The following is a 21,994-nucleotide window of genomic DNA, read 5'->3' as shown; positions in this document are numbered from 1 at the left end:
AAATGTTACCTGTGGTATTCAGGAACCTGCCCGGCTGCACCCAATCTTCCCTGCTGGGAATTTTTACTATAAAGTGGCTGTCCGCAACTGTTGTGTTCGTACACCGGTATGTACTTCGAGGAAGGAAGTCGTAGTTACACAGTATGCTGCCGTGACCTGCAGGCTTAGTGCTCCAATGCCCAATTAAATTCCTCAAACATTCGTAAAAACAGGACATACAGAAAAATCGCAGACAGACCTACTGGCCTACAGAAATATCTCAGGGCTTCGAATGTGGTAGTTGCCACGTGGTCAGCAGTGTTGACGATCTGGTAAGTTTATTTTTAGCCTTTTCGACGTTGTATAGAAACGCTAGGGTGTCGTAGTAAGCGGTCTGAATCCCACTGACCAATTGCAGAAGCCGACAAATTTTAGAGTCATAAATGGGTCTCTACTGGAAAATTGTTTTGTTGGGCCTATTTACGGATAAATTCGTCGAGGTTTAAGCACTTTCTGAAAAACGGAATCATTGCTGGAGCATTTCGGGTTGGTTTTGGGATATATCTCCATATAATTTTTGTATCTTTTCGTGGCTGATTTCAGATAACTTCAGGGCTTTTTAATGAAGATTTCGGAGATTTTTGTGGAACACATCGCGCTATTTTTCGGGTACATTTCGGGTATATTTCGGTATAATTTTTAAATTGTTTTCATTTTGAATCGGGGATCATTTCAGGATAGTTTCCGGAACGTTTTCGGGACTATGATCTTTGATGCGGTTTTTAGCAACACTTTGGATTTATTTCGAATCTTTTCTGGATTATTTCGGGATCGTTTGAAGACTATACGTTAATCTATTACGGACTGTTTGTGTTCATTTCTGTATAATTGTTTCGGGATCATTTGGACTATTTGGAGATCATTTAGTGGTTTTTTCTGTATAATATCCGGGATTTCCGAATAGTTCCACGATAATTTCGTGCTTGTCGGAACCCTTTCTGGATTTTCCCAATTATTTCTATAGTAATTTCGAAACAGTTTCGGGGTACTTTCAGGAATATTTTCAGATTAGTTTTGGGTTCATTTGATATCGAGATCATTTCATGACTGTTTCTGGGCTGTGTGCGGAATCATTTGGGGACTATTTTCTGAATGGTCTCGGGATCATTTCGTGAATATTTCGGAACATTTACGCCATAGTTTTGGGCCTGTTTCGGAATAATTTTCGCATTGCTTTCGAGACTGTATCGTCATTATAGGGATTATTTCGGGATAAGTTCAAGCCAACCCGTGGATCTATTCGGATAGGTTTAATTATTTGGGGTATAATTTTTGGACTATCACTTTTTGAGATAATTTAGGGAATGTATCAAAATCATATTTGAAACTATTCTGGAAAACTTAAGCATTATTTTCGGGATCATCTATATATAACTAATTATGAATTCTTACCTCATAGTAAATTTATTGCTCAATGCTAATTTTTTACCTCTGTTCCGTTTCTTTTCATGCTCTCCCTTCCACTAATATGATTGTCAAACCGCAACATGACGATGATGATGATACATTACCATTAACATTACCATTACCATGATTGTCAACATTACCGCGGACAGTGCATTGGCGATAATTATGGTAAGCACAACAATAACAACATCAATCGCGGCTGGACAACCAACGAGTAGCTCAAATCATCATCCACATCAACAAACACCAGAACTCCAGCAACAGCAACGAGCGGCGACACTAGGCTTAACCGCAAACGCTGTAGCTGCAACCGCAAACAATTCCAATTACCAGAGATCCACACCACAACAACAATATCAACAACAAACTTTTCACTATATATCATCATCAGCAAGCTATTTCAATTCATTAACATTAAATGGTGATGGTGACGACAACCAAAATAATAGCACCAACAACAATAGTAAAGCGAGCAGCGCTCACAGTAAAAACAGACTTGAGACAAAAACCGCTACACTAAGCGGTGTGCGGCAAGAGAATTTTATTGTTGGCGACCACAATCCATCACGCTACACGAGGCGACCTTCAACATCGTTGTTGTATAACGGTGGCATTAGCATTGGTGGAGACGACGGCGACGACCAGGCTAAATGCGACAGTAACGCAGCAACAGCAGAGCAAACTACAGACGTAGAGGAGGAACAAACACTAGGTCATGAAACGACAACAGTCACAAAGTCACCAACTAAAACAACAACAACAAGCGCAGTAAATCTCTCACAAGCGCTACTCTCCAGTTCATCGCCGCTACTTAACGATCAAATATCGTTGCTATTTCCCAAGTGTCGACTACGTCAGCAAACGCCCAACGACAGTAACGCCAACATTGCCATAATCAGCAGTCGCAACAGCTTTAATACACAGAGTCAAAAACCGACCGAGAGCAGCTGTGATAGTGACAATTTAGGCTTGCACGAATACGAACTAGAATACGACAAACCTACGAGCTCGATATATGAGCGCGAAGATTCCACGGTACCAAACATAAGCACCATCTCATCACCGTCCACAAAGACAACCACACGTCCTTTGACGACGAGCACAAACTACTATAGAAGCGTTAATATTATCACACAATCACCACCACCACCCTCAACGTCTTCAGTATCATCCGAATCGCTGTCGTCGGTAACGCCACGCATTTCTACAAATCCATTTCGCAATCATACTACAGCAAACAAAGTGGAAGAAGCACGTGCAACGCGTCAGCACGCACACAAGTACTCTGGCACAGTAGGGGACGGCAATAGCTCGTTAAGTACCCGACGCACGAGCAACGACCAAAGAGAAGCTGGGCGCTACCATAGTGCACATATTATCGGAGGTGAAGAAGAAAACAAGTACGCTCGCAATCGCGAGGGCGAAGACGCTCTACTAGCTAACGATCACGACGACATTGTAGACGAAGGAAACGAGGACTTACCAGTACCCTCATATCCATCTACCATCTATTATCACACGGAGACCAATCCAACGCGTCAACGTCATCATCAATCAACTAGTGATAATAGCAACAGTTACGAGATGCCAAGAAAACGCGCTAGCTATGGCTCACATCATCACGTCCAACAGCAGCCTTATACACAATTTTTCGGAAGCTCTACGACACAGCAGCAACCAATACAGAAGCAGATCGGCAACAACTCAGCTCAGAATCCCTTCATAAAGGATGATAATTATTGGGATTCGGTGCGGCAAGTTTCGGCTAGTGAGACGTCAGCTGGTGTGCATACTGTGGACAATACCGAACTGACATGCTCACCGGATTACAACTCGGAACATGTTGTAGACTCCAATTACACAGCTGCAACTGCGGCCGTAACAGAATCGCCAGTGCTTAGTTCTACAGTTGCGACGGCACCAATGGTGAGTGCAACATCTCTCAGCTACACGCGACGCTCTTACAACCAACAACAGCCTTATACTAATAACAGTAATGGTGTGCCACCACGTAGAAACCAACCGAAAGAGTCACAATCACAGCCGCATACCAATCGATTTAGTCGCAGTGCAAGCGATTACGGCTTGGGAGGCCAACAATTTGCTGAGAGTGCGAGTAAACGCAACAAATATCATCAGAAGCAGCAACAACAAAATAGTCTGCAAGCTGTACAAAATTCTTGCGCCGAAGGTCTTACTCCACTCGCCAGTCACTATTTGTATGGTAGCAAAACATCGTTGAATCAAACACAGCAACAACAACAAAAGCATGAAAGCGATAACAGTATACTTGTAGAACGTGAATTAAAAGAGCGTGATAGAGAACAACGTGAACAACGTAAGGCTGTAGCAGGTCACAGTGAGTGGCAAAGAGAACGTGAACGTGATCATGAGTGGAAACTGGAACGTGGATATGCTCGAGACAAAGTTGAGGAAAACGATGTAGAGAGTGAAAAGGACGGCGAACGCGATCATGTGTACCACAGACCGCAAGCTCGTCGCCGAAATTCCTATTTGGATGGAGTACAACAATATCAAGCGACAAAGAATCGCAACTCTTTGAAAATGAGCAAAAGGGATGAGAGAAATGGTCACTCGACAGTGAGCAATGGTGAAGCTGTGGGCTTTGACGATATCACCGAAAGTTGGCAGAGTAAGTAAAATGATTGTTTCTTTTAACAGTGCACGCGGCCTTATTTGAGTTTGATCCTGATTTCCTAGAGAGAAGATGACTATTACGTTTCGTGAGCGTCCTCGCAGAGTTCTCGGTAACCGAGTCTTATTTTAAAGTTATGCGAATTGCTCGACAAGATAAGATGAACCATTCCGCCTCTCTTTTTATTCAGGCTATATATAACGTTTGTCATCGGGAAATTCCAGGCCGTTATTAAAGGCCGAGACCTGATATCAATGCGTAAGAGGCCTCAAGGTCTCTGGGATTCCATTATCCGATAGCAATCGAATAGAATGAACCTTGAGGATGTAATTGGAAAAAATTAGGCCCTTAAAGTTATAGCAAATTAGGGCAAACCATGATGATATTGACCCACTTGGAAGCAAATATCCCGTAGATTGACACAAGTCCAAACACCATGGACAACAGCAAGTATTAGGGAGGGAGAGTAATTTCTTCACAGGATAAGGTTATCTTAAGTATTTGGCACTGTTAGGTTTAACAAGGTTTAATCCTTACCTGATTCAAATGTGCAATGAGTTGATTCAAGTTTTCCGCCTAATGTAATGATCGTTGAAACTCCCATGTGCACTCTCTGTACTCCTGTCAGACAGTGTACTGTTGATATCTAAATTAATGATCCTAAAAAGATACCAAGATACTCTAAATTATTCGAGGCAAAATATGTCTTGAAGCTCACATGTTAGCCTCAGTACCCAGGCGTTAGCAGGTCGTGGTACGCCTATCTGACCCAGGACTGCTGTGGTGCTTCGAAAGACCAGTTCTTTTAGGCCACTGTCTTCGATCTGTTTCTACCTTCCATGAAGTTTTCCTATCCTGAAGGGCTTTTATTTGCTGCTTGATTTTTAGATAAAATTTCCGTAGATGTTCAATCTTAGATTAAATTCATGAAGCTGTTTCCGTATAGTAAAGGTATCATTATATTGGTATCTTTCTAGGATTCTGATGGATACCTTTTTGTCTAGAAATATGGTCATAGTAGTATAATCTTGTTCACGTAAGCTTTCGAGTAAGATCACTAAAATGCTGGCACTGTCATATCTGATACCGCACCAGGGCAGCGCTTCAGTCTTACTGCATTTCAATTAGTACGGAGTTTATCGGACAGGTTTTTGGGGCAATGGTTGGAGCGGCTCTGATATAAGCATTGCATTTAACTGTTGCACTCTGTTCATACCGCAGACGGTGTTGTTTTTTTTAGTACCGGGCACCCAACCTAATTGATAATTCGACAGAGCTTTGACAGCACCAAGCGAATTTTAGAGACTCCACTACTTTTTTTGCTGGGATAAATGTGGACCTCAGCCTGGTTAATCAGGGGCTGGCAAAGCGAATATCTGGTAACTACGGTAAACGTAATGTATCAACAACCTTATAGCTTTCAGTAGCCAGCTTTTCAATAGAGCCAAGAGAAGTAAGCTAGTTTCGGACTGAAAGCTCTTAAAGATGGGTTCGACGATTTTAAAATCTGTGGTAAGTATAGCCAAGCGAGATTTGCGCCAAAAGATTATGCTAAAACATGGAATCTAGCGAGGCTTACAAAATTGCTTCCAGTACTTTAGGACTTGAGGACTGGACGATGGATATTGCGGAGAAGGCGGCAAATGGCCGGTCGGTGAGGATATGCTGAAGTCGGCTACTGCACCATTCTTGCCAATTTTAAATTCAGCTCAGGCAGGACATAGGGTTGTGTGCCACTAGCTCCCCCTGTGTAAGCTTCAATACAGTAATTCTCTCTAGAAGTGGCTGAACGGGACTACTAGATGGAGGGTGTCCAGCTTTTGCTAATGCAAAGCAAAGTTATTTCGGTCTCGGCCTACTTAGGTCTTTTCATCATCATACGAAACTATATCGTTGCATTCTAACTATAGCCAACGTCATCGTTATTTTATGTGGTAGCATAGCAGATCTTCATACAGTCCATGAATTATTACTGGCCCTAACGCTCTTGTCACCGACTACAGAGTCTCCACTTACAGACATGTCCGGTTCGTGCGATTGGCATGACAGTGACCGGCTTCTAGAAGATTGCAATACAGTCCATCTTTGAACGTATAGTCCGTCATCGACCGCACAGGATTTGATCCCGGTCCCTTAAGCTCTGATTGGCTGTTCATGTAATATTGATCTTTTCAACAGTTAGAGCATTTGAAAAAATAAACTTTTCAATCCCGCTGCAGCCATCCATGAACAACCTCACTGCTGCAAATGTATTTCCCTACCCATTGCCCTACCGAGGATTTATAAATAATTAAATAGGGCCGTATTCACTGAATAGGGTCATATTTTGCTAGCATAAAGTCGGAGCTCGAAGGTATGCAGAAATAGAAAGTTGTTGTTGTTGTTTTAACGATAAAGACACCCCCGAAGGCTTTGGGGAGTGTTATCGATGTTGATGGTCATTTACCGGATTTAGATCCGGTACGCTCCGGTAACAAAGCACCATTAAGGTACTAGCCCGACCATCTCGGGAAGGATTTATATGACCACATTAATCCTTCAGGCCATCTCGCGCTCCCCACCCCCTAGTTCCATGAGGAGCTTGGGGTCGCCAGAGCCTCGTCTGTTAATGAAACAGGAGTCGCCGCGGTTAGATGAGGTCGACAATTGGGTTGGAGAAGACTATATATATTGCGCTGGCAACCCCTTGAGAGGGTTGCGCTACACAACCCCTTGAATCCCAGAAATAGAAAGTCCTCTTCCTTATAGATTTAGTTGCTTCACTATCCTTCTAGCTGCCCAAATTATTATTTTCTTTTTCACACCGTCAGCAATAAAACATATTCCATATTTGCAACAAAAGCCAACCACATACTTATTTAACTATTCCAACCAAACTCACTCCAGATTTGAGAGTAACAACCGACACAAGTGCTCCAACAATGCCTACTACTTCTACGCGACAGCATTTTCAACAGCGTCAGCAGCAGCAACAGCAACATCATAGGCCACAACCCAACACATCCTTGACACTGGCCAACGACAAAGAAGAAGAAGAAGAATACGTTAAACAATTCGTCGTCAACAATCATTTGGATGATGTTGAGGTAACAGGAAGTCGCTCTAACACCAACAACAATAGCACATCGTCAATAATGTATAAGGATCATCCAAATAGATACTTGGATCGAAGTGGCTATACAATGACTGCAGTTGAAACGCGACACGGTATTATAGGTATGTGTGTTAATTGTAGATATGCTTTGGGCTCACTTTTATTTTTTTTTTTGTATTATTTACAACTAAAATAACAACTGTTTTTTCTATTTTAAGAATATGACGGCTCGCCACGACGCATTGGTGTACAAACAACTGGCGTTGTGCCCGCCACGGATGATGAGGTAGATGAGTTGCAAGAGGGAGAAGAAGAAGTGGCTGGCATTACAGTGGAAGATGTAGATGTGGATGTTGGCCGAATAGTGCAGTCAAAGTCGCAAGAGTACTTGCGACAGAGTCAAGAACTTATTACAAAAGCAGCTGCAACGACGATTGCGAGCTCCAATAACAGCGGAAGTGTTGGCGGTGGTGATGGTGGCGGCAGCAGTCAACATACAACAAATACTATACATGACTCGCCACAGCAGCCATATACGGCGCGTCCAGGTTTCCCACAGGTAAATGAGCGCTTAAATCGTGTTTGGTTCTTTGTTTGTCTTTCACTAAACTTTCTACATCCCAAATTTTAGCGCATAATTTCAACACAGCGTGATAGCACTTCACCCATAATGTTGTTAAACCATAATAATTCTAAACAGCTGCAACAAAAACAACATCAACAACAACAACTGTTGCAAGTTCAACAAGCTCCGCTCGCTCAACCGCAGCGTCAATCATCACCGCCTACGGCATTCACTTTGGACAATAATGCTGAGGATACAAGCAATGATGTATCCGAGATTGGTACCATTTCCGATTTGACTACACCAGAAGCTATCTCAGCTACAACGGGTACGCCCATATACACCACCGACTCGCCCGCTGCTAATGCGACTAGTGCTAATACGGCAATGCCACCTACAAGTGCGACTGGATATGCATGTAAACCTCTGACAACGTTTAGCAGCAGCGCCTTTAGCATACCCACAAAGTCTTCGACGTTCGACTACCTCTATGAATTCTCTGAGACGCGTAAAGTGCTTGAGGAATTTTTCAAGTGTCCATCGATAGACGATCGACCGATAGAGAATGTCAGTGATGTAGATAGTATCGTAAGTAAAAAAAAAACAAAAGATGTGTGTAGCAAGTACTCATGAAGTTGAAGGTGTAAAGTTCGTGCACATTACGCGACGCTACATTTAGCGCCTGAGACCTGTTTGCCTATTTGCTGAACTTTGTCGCTCATTGTCGCTTCGCTTAGTACTCCTGCAACTAAGTGTGAATTGCTCTATAAGCATACATGCAAAGAATATTTTGTTGTGGCGCGTAGGGCCTCTGGGTGTGGCCTGTCCTTTAACATACATATGTGTAAATGACTTCAAAACTAAGGGCATCCGCACACTATTCGTCTCGTCGTCTCATAGCATATGCTTTGGCATCGCATGCTTGTGTTTAAATAGAGAAACTCACACTTATTGTACTCCTCGCAGCATGCTTATTTCAAGACGACTATCGTTCAGCGTGGGCGTCAGTGCACATACAAAACTTGGCTGGGCTTGACTTGACTTGATTGGACTTGATTTGACTTGATTTGACTTGACTTGACTTGACTTAACTTGACTTGACTTGACTTGATTTGACTTGACTTGACTTGACTAGACTTCATTTGCCTTGATTTGACTTGACTTGGCTCGCTTGACTTAACTTGACTTGACTTGACTTTAATTGACTTGATTTGAGTTGATAGGACTTTACTTGACATGATTTGAGTTGACTTTACATGATTTGACTTGCTCCAAAATATCTTAAACACTATCTAACCTTTCCACCTCTAGGACATTCAATACGAATTTCATAGCAATTTGGATCGTAACGATGATGATGAAATGGATTCGCCATGCATTGCGAATGCCGATGATAATGATGACGACGTTGAGGAGGCGGAAGATGAATATGACGATGATGATGGCTTAATGGGTGTGGATATGGATGGTATACAATCAGAACAGCATCATCATCAATTACAACAACAACACAATAATCAAATGCGACAGCTGCAAACAACATTACAACAACGCAACAATCAGCGTGAAACACAATTTCATACACAACAAACATCACCAACACCGATACCAACAACAACACAGTACCGTTTACAACAGCAGCAGCAAAAGCAACAGCTTGAAACATACCCACAAAAACAACAGCAGGCATTGCAGCAAGTTCAAGTACAAGTTCAACAACAACACCAACAACAGCGAGGGGAAGAGCAACAACAACCAGTTCATCATTTAAATAATCATCGGTCAGTGCGACCGCAACGTCAACAACAACCACAGCTAAATAATAGCAGCAATAACAGCATAAACAACAGTATAATTTATAATAATTCTTCACATTCGGCTCCACATCGTCGTCGTTTTACCGCTAGTCCATTAATGCGCGATTTCGACTTCTTTTTGGACTCGGCTAGTCGTAGTAGTGGTGAGCAATTGGATCAACAAGATGGCGTTAATCACAATCAAATGGAAACGCCCAGTACTTACCGTTATTCTCCTGAGACCACAGACTATGATTCGAATTGTGGGGATTTAGATAGTAAGTAATGTAGTACACTAGCATCGCCTCTCCCACTCCCACTTAAGAGATATCCCATTCCCACTCCCACTAGTCTCACATTTCCTCCCAGTTTGGCTCCCACTCTTAATTTCTTAAATTCGTCATACATATGGAGGTTTAATATACCCAAATACCATTAATTTGAGCCAAATTACTGTGAAAGTTTCGTAAAGATCGGTTGAGAACTTTGGACGCGTACAAACAAATTTTTATTTATAAGGTAAAGCCCTAACCACGTAACGAGCTCGTAGCGATCACTCACAGTCCTTCCAATCACTAATATGGGGATTGCTACGCGTTTAATGAAAAAAAAAAATGGAAAAGGCCGCCTCGGGATCATGTCTGCACGATGAGGTATCCAAACGCAGAAAATTAATGGAAAGGGCCCATAGGAAGAGCTTCCTTTGCCTTGTAGTTGACTTTTATAGTGCGAATTGTTGTTGAAGCGATAAAGACACCCCCGAAAGTTTTGGGTAGTATTATCAATTTGATTGGCCTTTGCCGGATATAGATCTGGTACGTTCCGGCAACAAGCGCCATTAAGTTACTAGCCCGACCATCTAGGGAACTGTTTAATATGGCCACATTAAACCTTCTAGGCCATCCCGCCACCAGTCCCTAAATAAATGAACAACTTGGAGCTGCCAGGGCTTCGTCTGCTAAATTTGTGTATGATACATTCATATTCGTAACAGGATTCGCCTAGCGTAGGTGAGGTTTACAATTAGGTTGCGGAAGCTGTTAACTGCGCTTATCAACCCCTTAAATGCCTGGTGCAGAATCACCTACAGCAACGATTTCTTGATTCCGATGAAAGATAATGACATGGATGACGAGCCCCATTCTTTCCATGAAAGTTGCAAGAACACTCTATCCCTTTAATTTCCTTTCCGATAATCTCGAGCCCTGAAAGCTACGATGGCTCTGCAGCCAGCTCAGAGAAATGCTATGTGTACTTGCCAGAGTTTGCTCTATCGTCACTAATTTAAGAACCCAAAAGGCCTCCTGGCTATCGAAAAAGATGATGACTATTTCACCGGTTCTATTTGTATCCAGTAATGCGTAACATGCCTTCTGGATAGCGAAAATATCGTATTGAAACACGCTCGCTTAGTCCGAATGACTCATACACATGGAAGCGTCCTGAAGCCACTTTATATTCGGCTATTAAAACTGATCTGTTGAACCTATAGTTGGGCTTCCAATGTTTCCAATACTTCCTTGCAGGGAAGAGAACGATATAGTTCGACACAATACGGTCGTGAACGCGTGTAAGCTCTTTCGAAGGACCGAGCCTTCGAAATGTCCCACACCAACCCGTGGGATACTGCGTATCACACTAAGGTTCCGAAGAGTTCCTATAATCGCCTCAAAGGCATATCGTTGAACTTTCCCTTGCATGTTGTTTATTTTATTCTCGAGGTGGCCATTTATGTTGACCGCCATCCACCAAAACACGGAGCATAGCCGTATGTCATAAAAGGTCGAGTAAACGCCATGTATGTACATAGGCACCTTGAACACTGTGTTTAAGCTCCGAATCAGGTTAGATGTCCTAAGCACTCTTAGGGATTTGGCACAGTTAGAAAAACTTAGCGGCTACCCTTTAAAAGGAGATGATGAAGTCTCCAAGTCCAACGGTCTCTAACCCAACTACTTATCTTCATCGGTAAACCCTGCATGATTCCACAGACTGCGTCCGGGCACAGAGCCGATACGAGTATTACTATGCATCCGTCTAGGCCACCACTTCAACCCAATTTCTGTTGATATGGTGTAGTACAATGGCTATAACTCAAAGTCTTTCAACCACACATTATTGAAGGCTCCCTCTACATCCAAGAATACAGCCAGGGTAAACTCTTCACCACTGCCTGCTGTTTCTGGTGAAGCGCATCCCTTTATTGGAAACCTTTAGCCTCGCTAGCCCACACTCGGTACTGCTGATAGCGAGTGCTGGATGTTAATTTGGACAACTCTAAGACCTATCAAACATATTTGGGTCCGCATACGAGGTCGACCAGAACAAGTCTCCCAGTAGGTTTTTTGTATCATCAATCTTAGTCGGTTACTCATCCTCCTAAGGAGACCGGGCGCTCCACTTCAACTTCCCCTCCAGTAGAAAGCCAGCAAGGTTTTTCTTGGCCAGTCCCTGGACAACTTTAAGAACAATCGAATCTAGTTGGGTTCAGATTTTAGGTCAACAAGTAGCAAGTTGATGTATATTGGAAAGATTTTCCGTCATCCCTTGTCAATTTTGGTTTGAGACAAACCGGTTTCGGCGTTGTGCCATCATCAGTGTCGATTTTCGTTCTGATCTGTTGTTGTCGTTTGTCCTGTATTTATAGTTCGTAGGTACATGAGCAGGTATTGTCAAAATTGATGCTTGTGTATATTTAGTTATGTGTATGTGCTGTGTTCATTCAGAAACGAGGGTGGTTGACTAATCGATTTGTGTGGCTGACTGGGGTAGGTAAAAATCCGTGATTTTAGTCGTTTGACCTTCTTTATGGGTTTGTTGTTTTGGTGTGTTAATTTTTTGTGTTTATTTGTTGTTGTGTGTTTGTCTATTGTACCTTTGTGATTACTTTGTTTCTTGTAAACAAGTTTTAAAGGCTCGAATATTGTGTCAGAAATTTTGTTTATCTGTTCCGTTATTATTCTACCGTCGAATGTTTTCTGTTTGTAGATTTCCATGTATTCGAGTACGTTGAGACGTCGGCCTTTTGCTTGTATGTGAAGAACCCAACTGTTTTATTGATGTTTGCTGGGGAACATTCATTCTCGACTAGCAAGTTCCTGAGGAGGTTTTTCGTGTCGTCGATCTTTTACTGAGAACCTCTAAATTGCGACTAACTTATAACCACAGTAATCTCTCTTTATCTTCCCCGTCACAGGTCTTTCCGGTGAAATTAATGGCGGCGTCTCAACATCTTGTTCCAACTACACAAAATACTATGCATCCAGCATGCCTGTCCTTGAAGATGGTCTCTCGTCCGGACACACCTCCGACACAGAGAACAACAATCAAAATAATCTCAATAGGAATTTGCAGCAACCGAGTGCGGCCATAAATCACAACACCATCGGTAGTGGAGGCGGTATTTCGATGTTAATGGATATGAAGCGCTTTTCCACCAACAACAGTATAAATAGCATGAATAATCTTACAATCTCTACAACAGATGGATGTGGCGGCGGTGCAGGTGCGGAACCACGAAATAATTCCTTGTCATCGAATATATTACAAGAGACAAATTTTATGCGACGAAATGATAGTCCAACTGCAGCGACTGACATGCACGAAAACTCGGGACGCGATTCAGTACGTTCCGGATCGAAACGTGATGGACGTGAACGCGAACTGCTAGGACATAGTCCAACAAATATTAGTACTAGCAATAAAGTATTCAAGAACATTGATCCCGATCTGGATTCACTTTATTCGATAAGTAAGTGGAATTTGCGGTTTTTATTATTCCTTTTTTATCATTTGCTTTTCTCTCCCCTCCTACAGGTATTTTCCATCGCCCTGATATGGTGCAAATGACACCGCCACCTCCTGCACCTGCACCACATCGCAAACCGAATATTGTGAACCCCGAAATGGAGATTCTACAGCCGACACCATACAAAGAGAACTTGCACAGCATAGCGACAGCCCCCAGTACCACCGCACCCCTAAATCCACTCAGCACATCAGCTGGCACCACAACCGGCAGTGGCATCACGTCGGTCGCTTCGGCTATAAGCACCACATTGAATCGCAACAAAATGCACACACAACAACAGAGTCAGAGCAGCAGCATCGGCAACGGCAATGCTTCGTCGGGCCTTACAAACGCATTAAGCACCAATCAGACGCATGCGCCAACACATGTGGCGCCAACACCAGCACTGACGTCATCGGTGGTTACATCATTATCACAATCGTTGCCGACGTCACAAACACATTCGATTAATCTCAACCAAACGCAGTCACAACCACAAACCCAGCCACCGCCACCAATACCCGAACGCAATATACCGTCGCTGCGTACACCTTCACCTGTGATGAACTCGCCCGTTTGGCTGTCACGTCATTTGGATAATAGCGCTAGCAAAAGTTTGCTGCGTTCATCGCCAGGACATCATTCCAAGAATATGAGCGCCGATGAAGATGATGTCGATACTGATCTCGAAACAGATCGTTTGCTCGGTCATCAACGTTTAGACGATCAAGGCTATTATGATGAAAATAAATCGTGGGAATCGCGTAAGCCGCGCTCTTCGCTACTCTCGAAAATCTCACCCAAACAACAAAATGCGAGCACAAAAACGCGTAACGGCTATAATGCTTTACTCTCGACCACACCCGAAATTCCACCACCGATACCACCGAAAAATTCTACAAATAAATTGCTTGATATTGGCGGTTCGATGTCATCGCCAGAGCATAGCGATAAATCGCCACTCAAATCCTTAGATGTGCAAGACTGTGTTGTTACAATGGGTAGTCCGGGTGGCTCCGATGGTTCTGCTTGCATTAGTGGTACATCGAAGAAGCAACACGACTTAACGACGATCACAACAAATGGCCTTGCTGCAAATGGCGGTGGAAATAGCAGTGGTGTTAGTGGTACTACAGGTGGTATAGGTAGCGGTGTCGTAGGTACCACTAATGCAAATGGTGTTAGCGGGGGCGGCAGTGGTAATGGTGTTGTTGGTGGTCACAGCAATTCTACGGGCTCTAATAGTACAAGCGGCGAGAAAAAAGTCAAAAAGAGTAAGAACAAAGAAGGTAAATGTATTGGGTTTATCTTCACGCAAGTAGTGTCGTTCACCAATTTTAGTCAATGTTGTTGTTGTTGTTACTATTAGAATAGCATTTATGTAAATGGGCGCGGATAGCGGTGGGAGGGAAATGAGTTTGAAGGCCTCAAGTACATGCGAACGTGTGAAAGATTATAATATCGAGGAGGAAACAAGTCCGCATAAGCAGAGTCTGCTGCCGACTTAACCTTATGCGGCCCAAGTACCAATCCTTGTTACTATCATCAATTTATTTGTGAGAACTATTTCTAGTTATGCCGCGTTAGTAAGGACAAGTCAGGTTCCATTAACCCAGTCTGATTGATAAGATCTAAACTTGTCCAACTGTTCTTCATATCCATTCACTCGTAAACACGACTTTAACTCCCAGTGGGTTCTTGGTTAGTACCCAGCCATAAGTAATAACAGAGATTTGCTACTTGGACTAGTGGGAAGGCCTTGTTTCCGATCATACCCGCGCATCTTCAATTATTATGAAGTAACATTAAATTTAATGAATGAGATTTTGGTTGGCGGCGCATAAAAAAATTCGCCTATTTTTTACTAGGCGTTTTGGTGCAATTTTGCATCTTTTTCAGGGAGCATAGTATATTTGACGAGACAATATAAAATCTGCTATATGCTTGTTCTTCGTTAGGCTTGGACCAAGGCTCTATTCGTTTTTTCTTAAGTATTTTAAAAGATTCCCTGAAAATGGTAGAAAAGGCAACAAAACGCGTGAGAGGAATAAAGACAAGTTTTTATCTTACGCAAATTTACTTTAAAAATAGTGGCCCAACATTAGAAACTCTGTGTATTGTGAGCTACTTCTCTGGCTTCGTAGAGCCTCAACCAACGAGAAGTTAGATGGCCTACTAATTACTGGCGACCGCCGTGGAAATTTATTTGTAGGAAAAATTTAAAGGAGCACGACGAAAGTTATCGCGCCTTACATTAATTTTATTTTTATTTTCTTATCGAATAATGCTGTGTCTCCCAACCTGAGCTTTACTGTACTATTACTACAGTTGCAGCATCAAAAATAACGGTATTTTTAGGCAACTAACCTGCCTTGAAGATTTTAGAACAATGCGGCAATATTGACCTCGTTGACATAGACCATCTCGATATTTCATATTTCTGCGACTGTGGGGCAGAAATAGAAGGGCATAACATCGCCAATGATAAAACGAAAGAAAAACTCGTCTTAGATATAAGCGTGGTGGACATCTCTTTATGCCAACCACCTTCCTGAAGACAATAGATGGACGTACTGAGAGCGTTTTCTAGGTCTCAAAATCTGTATAACTATATTTTGAGAGATGAGGAACCAGCTTTATCTTCAAACTGAACAGGTCTGCGGTCTGAGTGCTTATAGCTTTCTTATCTGGACACTACGCTTTCGCTTTTCGATTTAGAACTTCCTTTGTCGATGTCTTGGACTGAAGGCAACGAGAATCAGTTTTTCTGTGACATATAGTCTTTCTAAGATAAAGGGAGTTTTTTTTCGTTCTCACATCCGGCACTAGCTGAGGGCGTTCAAAATCGACATAAATGTACATGTGGGAAATTTTATGAACACCCACTCCAGCTAACTTAATACCAACGTCGCAAGGAATTTCGACATAAAAATTCGAATGTTAGTCCACATCGTTGGCCAATTATGTTCGGAACCTTCAATCTTGCTTATCTTCCACCGCCGAATACCACAAATGAATTCGTGTAGATTTTTAGATAATTTTCCAGATTACATTATTTCAAAATTTGTAGTCGTATCTCTGTTTTTTCCAAATTTAGCTGTTCGTATTTTTCTATGTATTTTCGTTTCGATTATAATTTTAGTTATTTTGTCGATTTGTAGTATTCGTCACTACGCAACAGTGTTTTGTTGTTTCGAAAAGCGCCCATTTACAGTTGTTATTTTTTAATTTGTACAACATCGATCGACAATTTTCTAGTAAAACTGATGAGATATTTTTTCAAAACAATCTGCTAATCTGTGATATAACTCTTATTTTTGCATGCGTTCCGTTACGTTTCGATAAAAACAAAAATATACAAAAAATTATATAAAACTGCTTTCAAAACGCCGCATACTTTGTAAGATAATATTTCTAAATGTTTTTTCAATTATTTTTAGTGTATTTTGGGTTCGTAGTGGGAGAATTTTTTTGTTATACTTTATACTTATGTATTTAAAAGTTTTTGTTCACTTTGAAAATTTTTTTGTTTAATATACAGTGGAGTCTGGATATAGTGAACTAATTTCTGCAAGGCCTGTTCACAGTATCCAGGTTGTTCACTATATTTAGTTTGACATTTTTTTAACTTGGTTTATTAGCTTTAAATTCATGTTTGCTTATGTAAACAAAATAGATTATTTGTATAAAATAATATTTTGAAAAAATACAGACATATTATTGAAAGAATTTACGAATAGATGTTTGTTTTTTGTGTTCGGAAATTGACTTTTGAACCGCTTTTTCGCGTAGAATTTTCAGTACTAGCATGCCAGCATAGTCAGTGGTGTTAGCTTCAGCCCATGCCATAGCTATATCGAAGCTTTTAATGGATTCAGTAGCTTTTATTTAATTTCCGATCTGTCCGTCGCCTTGGCTGTCATCACCAGATTCTTCAGTATCCATAAGAGTCTTCCGCTTAGATGCTCCGACTGCCTGGTGGGATATAATACTACGAGCATTTTTTTTATTCCCGAAACTGTTGATTTGGCCACACCATAAATCTTTGCTAAGGATGAAACACTAGCACCTTTCTCGAATTTTTGAGCAATTTCAAGTTTTTGCTTTAATGGAAGGAATTTCCTCACAGGCATGATAATTTATTAACACATAAACACTATTAAAAACACATAAAACAATGCAGATTCACTCAGAAGCGTTTTGCAACCGACAAGAGACAAATAAAGACTGCCACCAAATACCTACATAGCAGCAGCTTTTCCAGTAAAAAACATAAAATGAGCAATTTTGGGGAATACCCGACTTTATTTCTGTTTAAGTTTTTTTTTTTTAACAGTTTATGCTTGCTGTTGTGTTTAGAACTTTGTTCACTATTTCGAGTTTTCGATAGTTCACTCTTTAGAGTACTCAATGTAAATTTTTAAGCGTTCACTATATACCGGGGGTTCACTATACCCAGACTCCACTGTATGTACATTTTTATACTCAGTTGAGCAGAGCTCACAGAGTATATTAAGTTTGATTGCATAACGGTTGGTTGTACAGGTATAAAGGAATCGAGATAGATATAGACTTCCATATATCAAAATCATCAGGATCGAAAAAAAATTTGATTTAGCCATGTCCGTCCGTCCGTCCGTCCGTTAACACGATAACTTGAGTAAATTTTGAGGTATCTTGATGAAATTTGGTATGCAGATTCCTGAGCACTCATCTCAGATCGCTATTTAAAATGAACGATATCGGACTATAACCACGCCCACTTTTTCGATATCGAAAATTTCGAAAAACGGAAAAAGTGCAATAATTCATTACCAAACACAGATAAAGCGATGAAATTTGGTAGGTGAGTTGAACTTGTGACGCAGAATTGAAAATTAGTAAAATTTTGGACAATGGGCGTGGCACCGCCCACTTTTAAAAGAAGGTAATTTAAAACTTTTGCAAGCTGTAATTTGGCAGTCGTTGAAGATATCATGATGAAATTTGGCACGAACGTTACTCCTATTACTATATGTACGCTTAATAAAAATTAGCAAAATCGGAGAAGGACCACGCCCACTTAAAAAAAAAATTTTTTAAAGTAAAATTTTAACAAATAATTTAATATCTTTACAGTATATAAGTAAATTATGTCAACATTCAACTCCAGTAATGATATGGTGCAACAAAATACAAAAATAAAAGAAAATTTCAAAATGGGCGTGACTCCGCCCTTTTCATTTAATTTGTCTAGGATACTTTTAATGCCATAAGTCGAACAAAATTTTACCAATCCTTTTGAAATTTGGTAGGGGCATAGACTTTATGACGTTAACTGCTTTCTGTGAAAATGGGCGAAATCGGTTGAAGCCACGCCCAGTTTTTATACACGGTTGTCCGTCTGTCCTTCCGTATGGCCGTTAACACGATAACTACAGCGAAAATCGACATATCTTTACTGAACTTAGTTCACGTACTTATCTGAACGCACTTTATCTTGGTGTAAAAAATGAACGAGATCCGACTATGACCACGCCCACTTTTTCGATATCGAAAATTCCGAAAAATGAAAAAAATGCCATAATTCTATACCAAATACGAAAAAAGGGATGAAACATGGATTGGTTTATTGACGCGAAATATAACTTTGGAAAAAAGTTTGTAAAATGGTTGTGACACCTACCATATTAAGTAGAAGAAAATGAAAATGTTTTGCAGGGCGAAATAAAAAACCCTTGAAAACTTGGCAGGTATTAGATATATAAATAAATTAGCGGTATCCAACAGATGATGTTCTGGGTCACCCTGGTCCATATTTTGGTCGATATCTGGAAAACGCTTTCACATGTACAACTACCACCACTCCCTTTTAAAACTCTCATTAATACCTTTAATTTGATACCAATATCGTACAAACACATTCTAGAGTCACCCCTGGTCCACCTTTATGGCGATATCTCGAAAAAGCGTCCACCTATAGAACCAAGGATCACTCCCTTTTAAAATACTCATTAACACCTTTCATTTGATACCCATATCGTACAAACATATTCTAGAGTCACCCCTGGTCCACCTTTATGGCGATATCTCGAAAAGGCGTCCACCTATAGAACTAAGGCCCACTTACTTTTAAAATACTCATTAACACCTTTCGTTTGATACCCATATTGTACAAACGTATTCTAGAGTCACCCCTGGTCCACCTTTATGGCGATATCTCGAAAAGGCGACCACCTATACAACTACCACCACTCCCTTTTAAACCCCTCATTAATACCTTTAATTTGATACCCATATCGTACAAACACATCCTAGAGTCACCCCTGGTCCACCTTTATGGCGATATTTCGAAACGGCGTCCACCTATAGAACTAAGGCCCACTCCCTTTTAAAATACTCATTAACACCTTTCCTTTGATACCCATATTGTACAAACGCATTCTAGATTCATCCCTGGTCCACCTCTATGGCGATATCTCGAAAAAGCGACCACCTATACAACTACCACCACTCCCTTTTAAAACCCTCATTAATACCTTTAATTTGATACCCATATCGTACAAACACATCCTAGAGTCACCCCTGGTCCGCCTTTATGGCGATATTTCGAAACGGCGGCCACCTATAGAACTAAGGCCCACTCCCTTTTAAAACCCTCAGTAATACCTTTAATTTGATACCCATATCGTACAAACACATCCTAGAGTCACCCCTGGTCCACCTTTATGGCGATATTTCGAAACGACGTCCACCTATAGAACTAAGCCCCACGCCCTTTTAAAACACTCTTTAATGTCTTTCATTTGATACACATGTCATACAAACACATTCCAGGGGTTCCCTCGGTTCATTTTCCTACATGGTTATTGTCCCTTATGATGTCACCATAGCTCTCAACTGAGTATGTAATGTTCGGTTACACCCGAACTTAACCTTCCTTACTTGTTTTTTTTTTTTGTACTTTTTTTACGATGATAATTTTCAAATTTTTGGGGTTCAATTCACGATTTTTATTTTAAATTGGAATTTTTCGTTTAGTAATTTCCTATGGTTTTTATCCAGATTTCCAAACTGTTTTCCTTTTTTTCGAACATTTTATCAAAGTTTGATATGATAGAGCATTTTTTAATCTTGTTTTAAACATTTTGTTATTTTATTGTAGAGCTTACGATTTCTCCTGGAACACAAGCGAGAATTTCGAGACCAGAGAAATCGAGAACTCGACTTCTCGTGAGATTCTCGCGTCTTGAAGTTCTCGTAAATCTATCTTCTTTGCCAATATCCTCACAAACTTTTGCTTCTGTATATTATTTCCTTGAAATTTTTGTCTTCCAGCTTTAATTTTGAAATTTCGTTTCCAAATTATTTTCAATTTGACAAGAGAAAAATCAATTAAGAACTTTCTTGCACACAATTTTTTATCATTTTTGAAACTTTTTTTTGCAATTTTCTTATTTTTTTTAATTGCAAAAAGCGTGTTTGATAAAACTTTTTTCTGAATATTTATTTAAAATATTTATTTATTTAATTTAAAATCGGTTTGAATATTTTTTTATTTCATACATTTTTTAACAACTTTTAGAAAATTTCGGGTTTTGTACTTATTTCCTAAATTTGTCTTTCAATAAATTGTTTCGCAACTTTTTTCTTAAACTTTTTTTCTTACTTTGATCAAAATGTTCCAAGGTTTCCTAGCTTACTTACGTCTTGTAAAATGTTGCGTTCAAACTTTTGTTTTGGAATTTGGATTTCAATAATTATGTTTTCAATTTTGAAAAAAAGCTCATTCAGAATTTTTTTGTCTACCCAAATTTTTTGATCAATTTTGGGAACTTTTTTTTCAACTTTTAAAATGGTATACATTTTCATGTGTGTTTCTATAAATTTATTATATTTTTTATTTTTATATTTTATTTTAAATTGGGAATATCTGTTTTTTTTTTTTTGCAAATATCAATTTAGAAATATTTTGTTTAATATTTAATTTAGAAATTTTTTCTGATATTATGTTCTACCTTTATTTAATTTTTTCTAGGTTTTATTCAATCTTTTACCTTCAAACGAAATTTTTTATTCTAAGATTTCAGCTAGAAGTTTGGTATTTAATTTTTTTTTTTTTTTTTTTTGATAATCTCTTTTATTTTTTCCAATTCTGAATAAACTTAATTAATAATTGATTTCTTTTTTTTGTTTCGTTTTATTATTTTAGGAATATCTTTTTTTAAATATTCTTTTCTCAATAATTTTTTTTATTGGGTATATGAAATCACGATTTTCACGGATTCCGTTTCGTATTTTGTGTCTTTAAAAGTTTTTGTTTTCAAACAAACTATTTAAATTTTTTTATTTATTTCAAAACTTTCCAAAAGCTTTTGTTAAAAAACTTATTCAAATCTTTTGTTAAAAAACTTATTCACCAATAATTCTTTGATTTCTGAAAAGTCAATTAGTATTTTTTTTAGTTTTTTTGTAGCCAAATTTTTTGTTGAAAATTTCATTGAAACACTTTTTTAATTTTTGTCACAGCGTTCTGTCATTTTTTTTTAAACTTTTCTTTTTAGAAATATTATACTTTTCACATGCTTTTAATTTTTAAAAATATCTCTAAAGCTATTTTAAAAGAAAAATGTTTACTAGTTCTTTTATTTAATTTAAATTTTTTTAT

At 39.7% G+C, this 21,994-nt stretch overlaps 1 protein-coding gene across 10 annotated transcripts in view; it reads left to right on the top strand.

Annotated features, from left to right (window-relative positions):
• Positions 1–21,994, top strand: part of X11Lbeta — a 414,506-nt gene that overhangs the window by 376,743 nt on the left and 15,769 nt on the right. For 7 of the 10 annotated variants that reach the window (XM_067785169.1, XM_067785166.1, XM_067785167.1 and 4 more), the window contains 7 exons: positions 1,596–4,099; positions 6,989–7,318; positions 7,415–7,755; positions 7,828–8,349; positions 9,073–9,835; positions 12,754–13,308; positions 13,374–14,636. In XM_067785169.1, the coding sequence (XP_067641270.1) occupies positions 1,612–4,099; positions 6,989–7,318; positions 7,415–7,755; positions 7,828–8,349; positions 9,073–9,835; positions 12,754–13,308; positions 13,374–14,636 (6,262 nt within the window). In that variant the 5' untranslated portion in view covers positions 1,596–1,611. The remainder of the gene's footprint in view (positions 1–1,595; positions 4,100–6,988; positions 7,319–7,414; positions 7,756–7,827; positions 8,350–9,072; positions 9,836–12,753; positions 13,309–13,373; positions 14,637–21,994) is intronic. The other 3 variants (XM_067785174.1, XM_067785172.1, XM_067785173.1) reach the window with 2 other exon arrangements.

Source organism: Eurosta solidaginis, chromosome 4, assembly GCF_040869045.1.
Source record: "Eurosta solidaginis isolate ZX-2024a chromosome 4, ASM4086904v1, whole genome shotgun sequence".
Classification (NCBI taxonomy): domain Eukaryota; kingdom Metazoa; phylum Arthropoda; class Insecta; order Diptera; family Tephritidae; genus Eurosta; species Eurosta solidaginis.
Note: the sequence above shows the minus strand (reverse complement) of the source record. Positions and strands in the feature narration are given on the sequence as shown.